This window comes from Telmatherina bonti, assembly GCF_933228915.1.
Source record: "Telmatherina bonti genome assembly, chromosome: 22".
Lineage (NCBI taxonomy): Eukaryota > Metazoa > Chordata > Actinopteri > Atheriniformes > Telmatherinidae > Telmatherina > Telmatherina bonti.
The window spans coordinates 21,971,904-21,989,353 of record NC_136631.1 but is presented as its reverse complement, the minus strand read 5'-3'; the positions used below and the strand labels follow the sequence as shown (position 1 = coordinate 21,989,353).

At 38.4% G+C, this 17,450-nt stretch overlaps 2 protein-coding genes across 4 annotated transcripts; both read right to left on the bottom strand.

Moving 5' to 3' along the window:
* Nucleotides 1-2,473: 2,473 nt before the first annotated feature.
* LOC306772894 (obg-like ATPase 1) lies at nt 2,474-7,475 on the bottom strand. Of its 2 annotated transcripts, none has more exons than XM_079262542.1 (11): nt 7,340-7,475; nt 6,959-7,056; nt 6,718-6,861; nt 6,498-6,625; nt 6,082-6,257; nt 5,892-5,972; nt 5,430-5,527; nt 5,178-5,318; nt 4,468-4,564; nt 3,672-3,794; nt 2,474-3,556 (listed from the first exon to the last, which is right to left on the bottom strand). In XM_079262542.1, the coding sequence occupies exons 2-11, from the start codon at nt 7,054-7,056 to the stop codon at nt 3,455-3,457; spliced, it is 1,188 nt and encodes a 395-aa protein (XP_079118668.1). In that variant the 5' UTR covers nt 7,340-7,475; the 3' UTR covers nt 2,474-3,454. The 2 variants fall into 2 exon arrangements, with proteins under 2 accessions (XP_079118668.1, XP_079118669.1); XM_079262543.1 differs by having other exon boundaries at nt 7,409-7,469.
* Nucleotides 7,476-8,804: 1,329 nt separating this feature from the next.
* Nucleotides 8,805-12,413, bottom strand: LOC306772499 (transformer-2 protein homolog beta-like). Of its 2 annotated transcripts, XM_079261994.1 has the most exons (9): nt 12,255-12,389; nt 11,410-11,688; nt 10,912-11,051; nt 10,624-10,783; nt 10,138-10,326; nt 9,948-10,063; nt 9,730-9,846; nt 9,509-9,573; nt 8,805-9,371 (listed from the first exon to the last, which is right to left on the bottom strand). In XM_079261994.1, exons 3-9 carry the CDS (start codon nt 10,965-10,967, stop codon nt 9,361-9,363), a joined length of 714 nt encoding a protein of 237 aa, XP_079118120.1. In that variant the 5' UTR covers nt 10,968-11,051; nt 11,410-11,688; nt 12,255-12,389; the 3' UTR covers nt 8,805-9,360. The 2 variants fall into 2 exon arrangements, with proteins under 2 accessions (XP_079118120.1, XP_079118119.1); XM_079261993.1 differs by lacking the exon at nt 11,410-11,688 and having other exon boundaries at nt 12,255-12,413.
* Nucleotides 12,414-17,450: the final 5,037 nt, after the last annotated feature.

Genomic DNA, 17,450 nt, shown 5'->3' with positions numbered 1-17,450 from the left:
GAGAGGCTGGACCTTCTTCCACTCTGGAGTTGCTCATGCTAAGAGGCGCCGAGCAGTTGTGGGCATTCTCATTAGCCCCCGGCTTGGTGCCTGTACATTGGGGTTTACGCCGGTGGACGAAAGGGTAGATTCCTCCGCCTTCGGGTGGGGGGACAGGTCCTGACTGTTGTCTGTGCTTATGCACTGAACAGCAGTTCAGAGTACCTTCTGGAGTCCTTGGAGGGAGTGTTGGAGGGTGCTCCTTCTGAGGACTCTCTTGTTCTGCTGGGGGACTTTAATGCTCACATGGGCAACGACAGTGAGACCTGGAGAGGAGTGATTGGGAGGCATGGTGCACCCAAATGGTGTTTTATTGTTGGATTTCTGTGCTCGTCATGAATTGTCCATAACAAACATCAATTTCGAACATATTAGTGTCCATATTCACACCTGGCATCAGGACTCCCTGGGCCTTAGTTCGATGATTCATTTTGTAATCGTATCATCAGACCTGTGGCCACATGCTTGGACACTTGGGTGAAGAGGGTGGCAGAACTGTCAACTGATCAGCACCTGGAGGTGAGTTGGCTCAGGTGGTGGGGGAAGAAGCCGGTCAGATCTGGCAGGCCCAAACATGTTGTGAGTGTCTGCTTGGAACGTCTGGCTGAGTCCCCTGTCAGAGCGAGCTTCAACTCCCACCTTCAGCAGAGCTTCAACCATGTCCCGAGTGAGGAGGGGGACATTGAGTCTGAGTAGGCTTTGTTCAGTGAGGAAGCAGAGCTGTGGGACTTAGGGGTGGACTCTCCTATCTCTGGGGCTGAAGTCGCTGAGGTGGTCAAAAAGCTCCTTGGTGGCAAGGCCCCAGGGTGGATGAGAACCCCCCAGAGTTCCTTAAGGCTCTGGATGCTGTGTGGCTATCCTGGCTGACACGGCTCTGCAGCATTGTGTGGACATCTGGGACAGTGGCAGACTGGGGTGGTGGTTCCCCCTTTTTAAGAAGGAGGACCTGAGGGTGTGTTCCAGGTACAGGGAATCACACTCCTCGGCCTCCCTGGGAAGGTCTATTCAGGGGTCCTGGAGAGGATGGTTTGTCGGATAGTCGAATCTCAGATTGAGGAAGAGCAGTGTGGTTTTTCATCCTGGCCACAGAACATTGGACCAGCTCTATACCCTCTTTGGGGTCCTGGAAGGGTCATGGGAGTTTTCCCAACCAGTCGACTTTGTGGACCTGGAGAAGGCATTCAAGTGTGTCCCCCAGCGACTCCTGTGGGGGGTACTCCAGGAGTATGGGGTACCGGACCCCCTTGTACAAGCTGTCCGGTCCCTGTACGACAGGTGTCAGAGCTTGGTTCGCATTGCCGGTAGTAAGTCGGATTAATTTCCGGTGAGGGTTGGACTCCGCCAAGGCTTCCCTTTATCACCGATTCTGTTCATAACTTATATGGACAGAATTTCTAGGCGCAGCCGAGGTGTTGAGGGGATCCGGCTTGGTGGCCTCAGGATTGGGTCCCTGCTTTTTGCAGATGACGTGGTCCTGTTGGCTTCATCTGGTCGTGATCTCCAGCTCTCGCTTGAGTGATTCGCAGTTTGAGTGTGAAGTGGCTTGGACGGGAATCAGCACCTCCAAATCTGAGATGATGGTCCTCAGCCGGAATAGGGTGGATTGTGTCAGGAGTGAGGTCCTGCTTCAAGTGGAGGAGTTTAAATATCTCGGGGTCTTGTTCACAAGTGAGGGAAGGATGGAGCTTGAGAGCAACAGACGGATCTGTGCAACGTCTGCAGTAATACGGACTCTGCGCTGGTCTGTCGTGGTGAAGAAGGAGCTGAGCCAGAAGCCGAAGCTCTCAATTTACCAGTTGATCTATGTTCATACCCTAACTTAAGGTTATGAGCTGTGGGTCATGACCAAAAGAACAAGATCCTATATACAGGCGATAAAAATGAGTTTCCTCCGCAGGGTGGCTGGGCTCTCCCTTAGAGATAGGGTGAGGAGCTCAGTCATCTGGGAGGGGCTCAGAGTAGAGCCGCTGCTCCTCCGCAATGAGAGGAGCTAGTTGAGGTGGCTCGGGTATCTGGTCAGGATGCCTCCTGGACGCCTCCCTGGTGAGGTGTTCCAGGCACATCCCTCTGGGAGGAAACCTCAGGAGAGATCCAGGACACGCTGGAAGGATTATATCTCTCGACTGGCCTGGGAACGCCTTGGGTTCCCCCCCACAGAGTTGGTAAATGTGGCTGGGAAGAGGGAAGTCTGGCCTTCCCTGCTTAGGCTGCTGTCCCCACAGTTGAAGATGGATGGATGGATAAAACACACAGAATCCAAAAAGATTTTTTCCCAAAAACTTCACATATAATACATTTCAAATCGCACCAAATTTAATGAAACTCTCTTAAGATGCATTAGTGTAGAAGCACATTCCATAACTTTATGTTCTCCTTCAATATATTATGTCAACTAAAAATAATGCACACAAAGCAATGAAGATCTTTTCCTCCTTTTATTGACATGGGCATATTTATGTTGGTGACTTGCTCCCTTCAGCTAAAAAGATTTACAGTTTAATCCACAATGTGCTGAGATATATATTGAAGCAATGGTGGGTAAGTACAGACAATCACATTGTGGGTGCAGTGGAAAGGTGAGACTGTTTTTTATAGTTGAACAATCCAAATGATCCACAATCATAACACATTGTAATGTATGAAACCCCTTTTTCTTTTAAACTAACCCAAACAGTCCATAAAAGCAGCTTATAACACCAATTCAGTTCAGGAAATATCAGGCATGGTCAGTGATGCCTGCCTTGCTTTTTTATAAAACAACATCCATCCAGCTTATGGCACGGTACATTCCAGCCCTGAGTGAAACAGAGTAATGGCTTTCATTCTTTTCTCATGGCAAATCCCATCAGCAAGAAGACTTTGGACACCGTATGTATCAGATTATTTTCTCTGTTAACAAAGCTATGTTAAAGTGAATATTGTAAAACAAACAAAAAAAAAAAAATTAAGGAAGAAAATCTAAAAATAATCTTTCTTAACAGTGCAAAAGCACAAAGGAAGTAACATTTTAGGATTGAATGTTTGACAACTATTGAAAGATTACATGCTGTTAAAAGTCCTTTAGAGAAATACTCCCAAATTTCTCTTAGCTTTGTCATTTTATTTGTCAGAAAACAGTATCACAAGGCCTGCTTCATGTATTAAATAAAGAAATCATTGTAAAAATAAAGTAAAAATATGTTTGCATTCCTCTTTCTTTGTTATATTTAAGTTCCACTGATTTAACCTGACACCAGAACACTGTTATTATAACTGACTAGCTTTGAATTATTTGTTTTTTGTGACCACTCGGGCTACAAGCCCGTTTTTTTTTTTTTTATTCAAAAGAAAAGTATGTAAACCAGTAGACAATGCTGCAGTCAGGGCTTGACTGAACTGTACTCTGAATTACCCCCCTTGTGACTGTGTAGTCCTATTATTTCTTTTTAGGTGCGTTGGGTGTGTTGAATTTGAAAAAGATAATGTCACCGTCCTCCACCACGTAGTTCCTGCCCTGTTGCCTGTACTTCCCAGCAGCCTGAGACAGAGCAGAGGTGAAAAAGAGGGAATCCTTTAATTGCATTGAACATTTTTCAGAACCTCAAAAATTGACAGAAGTCCAGCTGTGAAGTAATATCAATACAAACACACACCTTAACTGCACTTTCCGTGCCCTCCTCTTTGAAATCACTGAATTTCATCACCTCGGCCATGATAAAGCCTTTCTCGAAGTCAGTGTGGATCTTTCCTGCAGCTTGGGGAGCCTTGGTACCTTTCTGTTAGAGGCACATGAAAGAAATATTTCAATGTATTGAAACTTTTAAGACTTCCAGCACTAGTAGAAGCTCAAGTAACAAAATAATCTACTGATGAAAAAACCTGAGATCAGGCTTTTTGGACAAATGAACTTGCTGAAACTACACCTTGCAGACCAAAGAGACACCGGGTCATTTCTTTTGATAAATCCAGGTGGAAACAAATTTAGAAGAAAACTCAAATAAACAAAGCCTTGAACTGATAAAAAACTAGACCAAGATATATTTTTGAAAATAATAAAACAGTTTTATACAGCATCAACCTTGCAAACCTGCAAATTACCACATATGCATTTATTTGTTTCAGTGATTTAGACTTAATATTAAATAGGATATTCAAAGTCAACAAAATATTCCAGGACTGTTTTCACTTTTATTCAATTTTACTGTACGCTTTGTTTTACTATGTTTCTTTTTATGTTTTCTTCAAGTTACATCTGTTTCCATTAAAAAAAAAAAAAAAAAAAAAAAATCAGATATTTCTTTTCTGAACAGAAATCCTTTAAAGTTCACTGAACATAACAGACATTAATATGAAAATGACCAGCAAACCTAATAATGTGTCAAATTTTCACATATAGTGTAAAACTAAAAATCCTCTCACACGTCTAGTAAGGAATTTTTGAGAACTCACTCTGATAGTCCAAGCTCGCACCTCATCTGGTCCCGCAGTGAAGAAGTATTCCAGCTGTAGTGCTGCGTAGCCAGTCTTTATTATTTTGGTCAGAACACTGGTAATGCACAGACATATAAGATTTTCCATGATAAGGTAACTCAAGCAAAAATTCACCTTTCAACATGTTTTAAAAACAAATCTCCATTTGGAAATGTACTTCTGATATTAGTGATATAATATTTTTAATACCGTTGTTACTAATCTGTTAGTTTTAGCATCAAACACAATTTATAACGGCCAAAGCTTTATTAAATTACGTAGTATCAGCTCAAAGTCGCATTCTGTGCAGCCACTTTGGTTCGGAAAGAGAGAGGAAAAAAAAATGCTGGTGGTTCCGTGCTGGTCTAGAAGCACTGTGCATTTTGTATCTAACAAGTAACTCCAGTAAAATATAAACCTGGTAGATGCCAATTCACTGCACTATACTCAGAAAAACTAATAAAGTTGGAGCTGGAATTCATTGCTTGATACCAATAATGACTCAAAATGTGCAAATTTGAATTTTTTAATTCAATTTTGACTGATTCATCACTGGCCATTGTTCATCCAGTGGTGAGAATTATTGGATCTGATGTTATATCATAATGACCCTGATATAAGACATTATTTATAGCCAGACTTAAAACAAAAATAAACAAAAATCACTAGTCGTCGTATATTTGTTTCACCTCTGTGTCTTCTGTTCCTCGCAGTATTTATCCCGCTCCTCCTCCTCCATGTCCAGTAGTTTTGACTCCAGAGCTCCACTCAGAGGAATGACTAGTGCACCAGGATCGTGTGCATCTACCCACTCTTTGATTTTTACCAACCTGAGAGAAACAGAGGCAGTGAGGGAAGCAATAGAGAATGATCAAAGAAATCTAAATACAAAAAAAAGTAAATAAGTGAGCGTGTGAGTGAGTGGATGAGTGCGAATATACCATTTGTTCTTTTTTCTGATGTAATCCTTCTCTGAGAGATTAACCAGGTAGATCATGGGCTTTGATGTTAAGAACAGGTATTTGTTCAATACCTCAATCTGCAGGGAGAATTTAAAAAAATTACAATGGAGGGCATTTTATTTCTGAAAGAACTATTCTATATATTTTAGCAGTCATACATTTGATCTCATTAGAAGAGTTCCACATATCAGACACATGCCATCATTGTTTCTGTGAGTCCCCAAATGTACCAAGGCAGGAAATGTTACAATATCAGACAAAAGGATTAAATTACTGCTCAAAAAAAACCCCACTTTTTCTAAACTCCAAATATTATACTATATTCTACAGCACTGAATATACTAGTTTCTCTGGAGGGCAAGCAGTGAAGTAATTTACTAATTCAGGAGTGCCAATTTAACACACAAATCCACATCAGAACACAAACATGTATGTTATTACCTCTTTGTCATTCCAGTCATGGTAAAATCTGATGTGTTTTTTCTCATCCACCACCCAGTTCTTTATCTTCACCATGATGTCCTGAGGAAACAATCACCATGTAAGCTGGTTTTCACAAAGTAAGGTTGAGACTCAATTGTGATGTAGGACATGTCGCATTCCAAGCTCTGCCAAAAACATCTTATCTTACATATTCAGGTTTGAGCTTTTTGTCTCCTCCTCTGACGGCAGTTTTCTCCAGTTTGTCAATTATTGGAGCAATCATTTCCTCATCCTTAAGCCGCAGTTCCTCATGGATGATCTCAATGTCCCTAACTGGATCCACATTGCCCTCTACATGGACAATATCCTCGTCATCGAAAGCACCTTAAAAAGTGGGGGGGGGAAAAAAAACAAGAAAAAAAAAAAAAAACAGAAGTAAAAAAAACAAATCTTCAAACTGGAGAAGCACGAACCAGACAGCCGCACAGTTATTGGAATGGACCTTATTTTTACTAAGGCTCCAAGTAACAGAGTAGGAATAGCTCTAGTATGACCCCCCCGCCCCCCAAAACAGCTGTGTTCTCCTTTCAGCAGCTGCAGAAGGCAGTTCTGCTGGCTACTTACGTGTCATATGGAATATACCATCACAGGCACTGATGTGGGAGAGGAATGCATTTCCTAATCCTTGGCCTGAATGAGCTCCCTTCACCAGACCAGCAATGTCCACAACATTTAGGAAAGCAGGAACCTTACTGAAGAAACAAAAGAAAAAGGCCAGTCAGACAAATATCCATAATAATGAGTTTAAAAAAAAAATGTCATGAAATATTCTCATAACACACACCTGGCTGGCTTGTGGTATTGGCAAAGAAAATCATAGCGCTCATCAGGAACAGGCACTCTGCTCTCATTTGGGTCAATTGTGCAGAATGGGAAGTTTTCTGCAGCCGCTTGGCTTTTGGTCAACACATTAAAAAATGTTGATTTGCTGTACCAGGAGAATATCAACGTTAGCACATTAATTAAGTTAGGCTTTAACATTCAAAGATGTGTAGACATTCACATTACATAAAGATTTTATTTACCCAACATTAGGCAATCCCACAATTCCAATTTTCAAGGATGTTCCAAATCTTCCGATTAATGGAGGTGGTTTGGGGGCTTCTGTCTTTTTTGGAGGCATCTACAAGATTTAAAACAAGCTAGTTAAACCATGACACCATATGTATTCCTATTACTTTATAACAACTCCGGTGCTGATATGCTTTTAGTCTTGATTTTCATATTCTTTCTTCTTTTTTTTTTTTAAATCAAGGTTTAGCTTTTGAACTTGCCCTACTGAAAATGTGTAGATATAGCTGAACTCATGTTCATTCAAACACAGCATGCGACATGTTAGCTAGTTGCTAACTGGAAACATCCCTTGCTATATGACTACAAGAATATCAGGAGGAACAATCACTCACATCTGTGTCTTCCTTTTATTGCAAACAACATAAACAGCTATTAAACTAAGAAAAACATCCGTTTGCTACCTTATAGTATTTTCTTGGGACACGAGTTACGTGTTCACTCTAGTATCCGTTCACACCGGCCGCTCCAGTGAAAAGACAAGTTGCTGAGCAAGGCGGAAGTGTTTTGACGCTAAATGTCTCTGATTGGCTAAACTGATTGTTGAAATGAGACGTCAGAGGCATGTCAACTCACCAAAAGAAAATAAATGAATAAAATACTGCTGTATGTATACAATTTAAGATAAATGCTTTTAGTTGTAATATCTCCCTAATTGTATTTTTTAAACTGATTTCGATTATAGTTTTAGTTCACCTTGATGTTAAATCTTTCCAAGACTCATCACTAGAGGTCCCTACTTTTCATGTTTGTGAAGAAACGGGACGAAAAAAGGGTTTTGAGTTTACTGCAACGGGTATGTCATTTTGGAAAATATAACTGTTTAACTATGGGGAAATTTCATTTAATAAATAATTCAAATAGTTAAGTCATTAATATATTTAAAAAAAACAAAAAACATAATTCGTGTGTAGACCTACCACGGATGTCAATATTTTCTAATTAAAAGACAATGGGTTAATGGCAGAATAAGATCTTTCTTTTTCATGTTAAATCTATTTAAATATACATTACCATTTCCATTACTGTATAGGAAAAAATAGTTCAAAGCAAAAAGAAAAATCATTTTGATTTGATACAATTTAGCAAAAAACCATTAATCTACATTAGACTGTAGGTTTAAATCATTGAATATTTTAACTTTACACATGGACTTCCTAAACTTCAGAAAAATAAGCCATTAGTAGAACCACTAATTTGTAAATTCCCATTCCACTCTGTGAAAGCTAAATACAAGAGATATCATTAGTTTATCATAAATTCAAAATATTTGCATTGACAAAGTCTAACTCCCCTTTATCTTTTTTTTTTAAAAAAAAGCCTTGAAGAGCTTTGAAATAACATTCACATTTTCAAATACCTTTGGAGTTCAGCTAGACAACATACTCAACTGGAAATGCAACATAGAAGCATCTCCAAGGACAGAGCATCCCACTTTTTAGGTATGCTGAAATCCTTCAGCGTCTGCACCAAGACACATATCCAAAGTTGTTGGCAACATCACCTGTGAGACTCCTAACAACCTGTTTAAGAAAGCTGGTTTTGTGTTGGGAATAACTGGAGCTGATCATCAAGAAAAATATGCTGCACAAAATGCTAAAAAGAATATATTTTGGTGAATAAAATCAATAGTGCTCATTTAAAAAATTTTTTAAAAAAAGAATAAAAGGACCCCCAACCTCACATGGGACAGTTTTTTCATTCAATTCATTGTTCATTTCACAAGTGGCACAGGAAGAAAATGACTCAGGCAATTTTTATTGTTTATATACAACCACAACAAAAATATACTTCCCACCCAGGACAAAACTCAAAAACTTTTTAAAACTGATCCAAGTGTAAACTAAGACAATGACCGTTCAAGAATTGACCTACCTACAACAATGGGGACAATTAAAAAAAATATATAACAAAAGATTAAAAAGGAGAATGAATCTCGCTTAGATAAAAACAAGTGAGTTCAGCTTTTCTTCACAAAGCATATGTTCATTATCAAAAGGAAACAGGACCCATTTTTCATTCCAGCCTGTTTGCTACTAGAATATCCAAAAGATGAGATTTTTATTGAAGAGGATAGAGATGCACATTTACTGCACATATTGATTTCCAGACTTAATGCATTTTTGGCAAAAGCTTTTTTTCTTTTTCTTTTTTAAACCTCCTTTGATTCTTCCTACAAACTTGGTGACGTGTAATCCATCAGTGACTTTGAAGCGTTTACATGGATTACTTTGGAAAAATGCTACACTTTTGAACATGAACATATTCAGAATTCCTATTCACATATATAATCTGGTCAAAACATAAAAAGAGAAACAAGCATCCAGAAAGAAACACTGCTGACTTTGCCATCTGCTTAGTAGTGACCTATAAAACAAAAACAAGGTATTAGAGACAAAAGTTGCAAGATAATGTATGTGTGAAAACTATGCAACTATTTAAGATTTAAAAGACTATTTTATAATCCCAGCAGTGACAAAGGCAGGAAAATGGTTCAAACATACGTGGTGAGTAGGACCGGGATCGGGAGCGATAACCTCTGCTGTAGTAAGGAGACGGAGATCTGCGTCTAAATGGGGAAAAACAATTTATTATACATCGTTATAACCTAAAATTTACTTAGTTATTTAACTCACATTTATAATATCTGTAGATATTTTCCTTTTAAATTACAATCCTACGAAATACCATGATTAAGCGAGATACTTGGACAAAACATGCTCACCTATATGATCGATACTCGCGGTCATCGTAACGATCATAGTCACGGTCATAACCCCTGTCATAGCCCCTTTCATAACCTCTGTCATGGTCCCTTGATCGGCGCGATGAACCTCCACCGCTGAAAGTATACACAGAATAAAGTGTCGCCTTTATTGTTATGCTTGTCATTATTTACTCTTAGAAGGAACGAACTCAGCTGCCCATTTTGCAGACACTCACTAAGTCGGTCGTCCCATGTAGATTCCAGGAGTGGGAGTATGGGCTCGCTTGGTAATGGAAAAATCCACTCGGATCCTACGTCCATCCAGCTCCATGCCATTGGCTCGCTCTTTGGCCTAAAATACACAACATCATCAGCATCTCTGCTATTAGAATTCTTCAGGTAAAATATAAATGCCAGGCTTCATACCTCCTTGGCATCCTCGGAGTTTTCAAAATAAACAAAAGCAAAGCCTCTTGAGCGACGCGACTGCTGGTCATACACTATGTTGACATCAGACAGTGGGCCATATTTAGAAAATACCTCCCTCAGGTCCCTCTCAGTTGTGTACAGACTCAGACCAAATACACCGAGGCAGGTGCTAGGGTCAGGGTTGCCCTGTAAGAATAAACCAAGAAAATATCAGCATGAAAAAAACATGCAATTATTTCTCCAATAAGGTTATTTGGAAAATATCACCAGTGAAAGCATTGTAAATATTTAGTTTGATTTAAAGTGTAGCCCCTGATCTTGTTAATCAATCATGCAAATTGGAGTTTTAATTTTTTTTAACCTTTTTTTTTTTTTTATGAGCCAAAAGTGACTTCAAGGTTTGTTTGTTTTTTTAACTAATTACATGGGAAAAAAAAAAAATCTCCAAGGGTAAACCCAAATCACACCAACAGAGCATTATACCCGGTTGCCAATGTGTCTGCGACGATTTGACATGGGGGAACGGCTGTGGCTTCGGCGCCGGCGGTATTCAGAGCTACGAGATCGGCTCCTGGAACGTCTGCGACGGGAACGAGAACGAGAGCGGGAGTAGTGCCTTCGTGAACTTCGATGGGAACGGGACCTACAGGGAGAACAAGACTGAATATGTTGACCAAACATGCAGATTCAGATTTGTGGATTTCAAGTCTGTATGTCCCTTTGATAATTGTACTTTCTAAATATAAAGATAAAAACATTATCCTGTTATACCTGGACTTTGACCTGGATCGAGAACGAGATCTGGACCTGGACCTGGACCGGCGCATGCCATCTTTAGAGCGTGCTGGTGAGCGGCTAGTGGACTTTGCAGAACCTCGAGGAGATGCACTCCCTGAGCCTCCCTGCGAGTCCTGGGCAGACCAGATAGAACAATTAGTAAAACTGTAAAACACAGGGCTTCACATAACATAGGGACAGGAGATGAATGGTGTCACCTCTTAAATGTCCCTTTCAGTAAGAATTCAAGGTATAGTGCTTAGCAGACTTTATACTAAATTCTCAAACTTAATTAAAATTAAATGATGCAATATATATTTAAATAAGAATACATAATTTAGGTAACACAGACAAAAATTAATTACAAATTAAAGTAGGGATTGATCAGTGATGTCTGATACAGAGATAGAAAAAAGGAGCATGCTAAGAAGGAAAAAACAAAACAGGGTAAAACAGTAATAACATAGCAGGTTGTTAGGAAATTACTCATACCCAGGTATACTTCTGATCTTAACTTCATAACTTCTGTAACTTCATTACTTCATAACAACCCTTCATTTCTTCTTTCTTCCGTTTGAAATTCTGACTTCTTTTTTCCTCTTCCTCTTCCCCCTTTTACCATCTGCCATTACAACACTAGAAGTGGGGTCACATCTTGATTGCTTCTTTTCAGCATCCAATACAATAGCATGCATCAACACCATCAGCTTCAAACATTAAAAACTTCACATCTGACACGTCTTCCGCCCTTTTCTTTCTTCCAACCTTAACCTTGACAAAAAAAACAAACAAGGAAATAAGGCATGTTGGTTTCTGTTCAACCAAGAAATACAAAAAATGAATAAAGAAATCAGACAAACCAGGAAAACAATAAATGGCTGCAGGTCAAGTTAGCTTAAAATTATGTTTTGAATTACACGTACTGGCAAAAAGCTAATAATTAAAATGTGTACAGAATATAACAGTTGAAATTTTGTATATTTTTGTAGACGATTGGTCATTATTTCATTAGGTAGCGTCAATTATCAGAAAGCGGTAAAATAAGGTCTAGCAGGCGGCGGCCACATTTCCTTACCGCTGCAGGCCGCATGGTTCATCTTAGCAAGCTTTACCGCAATCGTCTAACAAATTAACGGCTTAAGAGCTTGCAATTTATACGACTAAAATATCACTTCTAAATAATAGCAAAGGGAAAAACACAATTTAGCCGTGTACTTTTTAAAAAATATTTAAGTTTTTGTTCTACATGCCGATCCGGAGGACGGCTGAGTATAGCTACCGAGCTTTTGCTAGCTTACAGTCATCCTAATGTTTTTTTTCTTTGAATAAAAACTCACCTGCTCCCTGAAATCTTTCTCGTTGTCGCTCATTTTAAAGCAACGAGATTTAAGATGGATTACAAAGAGCAAGAAAACAACAATGAAACTAACTCAATTGTCTGCTGATTTTAACGCACAAGTAGCGCTTTGGTCGTACAGCTTTACTGCCTAAAAGAAATCTTCTCCAACCTTCTGCGTCTCACGGCACGGTTTCCGGTTCCGGTTGTTCGCAAAAAAATCCGCCAAAAGAGATTTATTTATTTATTTAAATTTCAAAAAGACTAACTGCATACTGTAAATGTAATTGAAACATTTTCAAGGGAAAATTCCTATTGTCTCTTTCAAATATTGTTAGATGTGGTGACATTTTCCCATCATCCCCTCATCTTTTAATAAAGTACCGTGAAACAAAGACAAAATAAAAATTTTATATATATATATATATATATATATATATATATATATATATATATATATATATATATATACATATATATATATACATATATATATATACATATATATATATATATATATATATATATATATATATATATATATATATATATATATATATATATATATATATAATTTTTATTTTGTCTTTGTTTCACGGTACTTTACATACATATATATATATATATATATATATATATATATATATATATATATATATATATATATATGAGGGGATGATTCACTGATCTCCTACTTTCACTTCCTGTTTACCTTTTTACTCGCGCGAACTCTGCCCACGCAGAAATCCACATGGACTGTGCGAACAAAACAACATCAAGTGGCAGACAGCAGCGTATTGGCAGACAAAGACCAGCAGCTAAAACGTACCACTTCAAGCTCTGCAATGGGAAGCAGGAAAAGAAAAACTATATTTGAAAAGGCTACCACCAAGAAAAGGCTGGACAAAGAGAGAAGTCAGACCAGAGTTAATATCGGCATAGCGTTTTCAAGATGGCGCCAACTCCGACAATCACTGGGTTTAAGGACAGACGCAGTTGTGGCCGCTTTTTTGCTGGACAGGTAAGTTAGGGATGTATTTTTTGTGCATCTCTCTTGAGTCTGGTGTTAGTCGAGAGGAACAGTGGTGACTGTCAGTGACTGTCCGCAAAATGCTCCTCTGACTGGTGGAGAAGAGCAGTGAGGTTCTTGCACATACTGTATGTATGTATGTATGTATGTATGTATGTATGAATGCACGAGTGTGTGTGAACAATTAACTTACTTATTGTGTTGTTTTTTTCTTCAGATCAGTAGGCACTGATTCAGACGTGTGTTATTATATGCCAATCACTTAATATTATGTTTGTGTCTTTGCAAAGTTATGATAAAACTACAGCTTCTTCTCCACTGTTGGATGGAATATCAAGACAGCCACCCCCTACCATTTCTATTTCTGATCAGTAAGTGTACATTGGAAGAAGATTGCTGAAGGTACTCTGATCTCTGATCAGTCTTATAAATCTGCCTTTATGCATGTTTTTCCCCCTGTTTTTTTTAAGAGAATATGCTCAACTTGATTTGTATTATATTTTCTCCAGCTCAAGTACAAATCAATGTGCTTTTACAAAGAACCATCACCCAGAGACAAAGATAACTTATCATTTTGAATGTGTTTTATTCAGATTTCATTTTTTACCCTGGTAGATGCTTGAGATCAAATCTCGTCTTTTAGAAGCATGATCTGGCCAGCATGGTAGCAGTAACAGAGATGGAGGGTTACATCGGACAATACATTTTACAATACTTAACAATATTAAGACACACATTAAACAAATTAAACAAAAACATTCACCAATGTCTAGCATACAGCATATGCAAAGCTCCTGCACAATCCCATATCTCCCATCAACATGTCTGAAACAAGAGTTTTAAAGTGAGCGAGACTAACAAGGTCCTGAAGCTTGACCTTTTTTTAAAAAATTTTTTTTTATTGCAAGTAAAGGGAGCTGTGTTCATGAGTGCCCTCTTCATGAACTTGAATTGTGGGCAATGGGGCAGAAAGACATCTGGGTTTGCAGATTGTGCATTGAGTTGTGTTTAAATGCATAAAAACACAGCAATATGGTGGAAGTCCAATATAGTCCAATATTAGCTAAAAAAGTCAAATACATTTTCTATCAGTGAAGTAAAAATAGCAATGTGATTAATAACACTCCTATTGCTAGGAAAAACAGAATAGAGAATATTTTAATGTTTGCAATCCGTTAATAGTTGATAACTTACGAATTTTGTACTTCATGGCTTTGATATTTTGTCTTGCATTATTTTTCATATATACAGAGATAAGGACTCAAGTTTTGATGAAGTAGAGAAATTGGACACTAGCAGCTCAATGGAGACAGATATTGAGCGTGCAGATGCAAGGTAATTATTGAAGACTGCATCTTCAGTATTTTTTTTTTGTTGTCTTTTTTTTTTGAGTGGAACTATTATGTGCATTTCAGGCTAATTTATTTTTATTTCTGAGACCAGAAAGGCTGGGATTGATCGAGTTATTGCCACAAATCGCTTTATTTACTTCAGACCGACCCTCTCCGTAGGCTGTCAGATCAGCCTGTGGGCAAAACGAGTGGATTGAGACTCTTCCACATTAAGCCACGCCTCCCGCCACTGCACTACATTGGGAGCGTGCACCGCACTTTCTTTCGCCGTCATTGTAACATCTCATAAACAGAAGGATTAGGCTAATATGAACTCAATAAAAAACACAAAATACAATGTCAACACATAGCATACAGCCCTACATGTTGGAACCTGAATCAGACCCTGAAAACGAAGTGGAAAACAGCAACCCACAGCAAGGAATGCAGCAGGATGTCTCTCTTTGGTAAACTCACCAGCCATCGTTGGAAATAACTTTATCCGACGTTTTCCACCCGCCTGATGTATTTGTACATGCCCTTGTTAACCAGTAGAAGGTAACCAATCATAGAACCTTATCCCCCGGGACGTCACAAGGATTTCCAAGTAGAAAAAACGTTTTTCGTCGCCATGGAAACTGAACGGAGAGCGTGCTGGAACTAAAACTCAAACTCAAACATGCGTTTAGGTGATATAAAAAAACAGTGCCGTTCACGTCTGATGAGAATTCAACACTGTAACACTGTAGAAAGCTCCGAAAACTCCAAATACCATAATAGCACCCTTTTAAAGTTATGTTTATTTAAAAATAAATTAATAATAAAAAGTCACATTTCTCAACAATCGTTTGGTCATAAATCTGGGTTTGGCTGTGTAGAGGAGCAGTAGCTTCTGTCTATGGTTATGTCATTTGTTTTTTGTTTTTGTTTTTTTTTCCCTGAAGTGCAACATTTTCATGACAGTGTAAAAAGTGAGTTTGCATTACACTGGTAGAAATATTATATGATTTCATGAAGGCATAATCCTGCATGTGTATGTGCCTTTTTTGTGCAGTTGAGTGATCTACTTGGGTGGTTCCTTTGGTTTTTTTTTTTGGTTTTTTTTTAACTGTTGCCAACTTTTCTCCTAGTATGTTGCAACTGCTTCTGCAAACACTGTCAGAAACAACCGTGTAAACATTGGTTCCAGGTGTGTATATAGTTAAACACAACTCTCATCTTGCCCCAAAAGTTACTCAGTTCTTTAAAATAGTAATTTAGGTGACTGACCGACTAGTCGTGCATATCCCTGTTAATTATATGGAAATAAAGGTTAAAAAAAATTCCTAAATTTTACATTACAAATTAAATGTCCCTCTATATTAAGTGATGTAAGACTGAATTTTGTCCTTTTTTTTTTTTTTTTCTTTTTGTGCTTTTTCTTTTAAGTACGTCTTCAGTTCATAAAGACAATGAAGCCATCAATGTTGATGAATTCAATGACATTAAAAACTCAACGTAAGTATCAGTGGTCATAACAGAAAATGTCATTTTGTCTTTTTGTAAATGATTGATTGTCTCTTATTCAATTTTGAATTTATTCTTTATATTCTAGTATTTACTGGGATAGTAAGACGTGTTCCCCAGAAATGAAAACAGAGTCTGTGTCCTCACTGGAAGATGAGCAAACCAGAGATGTAGATACAGACTACGACAACAATGATAGTGAAGATTATATACCACATCCTCGTGTTCAGTAGGTTTAATACTCTCCACTGGCCTTAACAGCTAAGCTACAAGCTCATTTACTTTTTTTTTTTTTTACATTGCTCTTATTTCAATATTAGGAGTGGTGGCGCTGTCAAGACAAACGTTTACTTGGATGCATTCCCAGTGGTTAGTGTGGAGGACATAGTGCACAATATTGCAGACAGCTTCAATCCATCTCCCAAAGACACACCTAAATTCACAGAAGGAGCTCAAGTCTGTGTTGAAGATGACATAATTGGCCATCCTGCATCGATAATGTACCATGGATGTCTGAAGCAGCTTGCTGAATACATTATTCCCCCTGTCAGCCATTGCCCTGCTAAGGACCCAAACACCAACGTGGAGTGCGGTGCAACTAAACCATTTAAGATCTGCACCAGGTCCATGGGAACAGCTGCTGTTGTTGAATGGGCAAGTCCCTCTTTGTGCACAAATTGTTTGTGAATAATTTAGACATTTTTACCATACATTTCTGACTTTTTTTTTTTTTTTTTTTTTTTTTTAATAACTGATGTTCTGTGTTGTCTTTGCAACCTATTTTACAGTTGTGTCCCCACGGCCACACAGCATGGAAATGGACTTCGCAGCCCACTTTAAAACATGGGATGCTAGCTGAAGATTTCATGTTGGCCTGTAACATTCTGCTTTCTGGCAACAACTATGCAAAAATATCACTTCTGTTCAAGTTTATGAGGATGGGGATGGTGGATAGGAGCTCTTTCTTCAGGATCCAAGATAACTACTGTGTGGACACCATTAAAGAGTTTTGGGAGGATAAGAGAGCTGAAGTCATCAAGCAGATTCAACCCAAAGGGCCAGTTGTGGTCCTGGGTTAGTATATGTAAAATGCATATTGTTATCTTGTGCAATAGAAACATTGTCAGTGATTTTATATATGTATATTTAAATGTGTGTGTCTCAAGATTTTCAACAGCTAATGGAAAAAAAAAAAAAGACATTCTAAAAAATTCCTATTTCTACCCTGAAGGAGGTGCACGAAGGGACAGTCCAGGGTCTTGTGCACAGTATTGTACCTACACTGCCATGGATAATGACTCAAAACACATTTTGAACATCGTAAATGTTG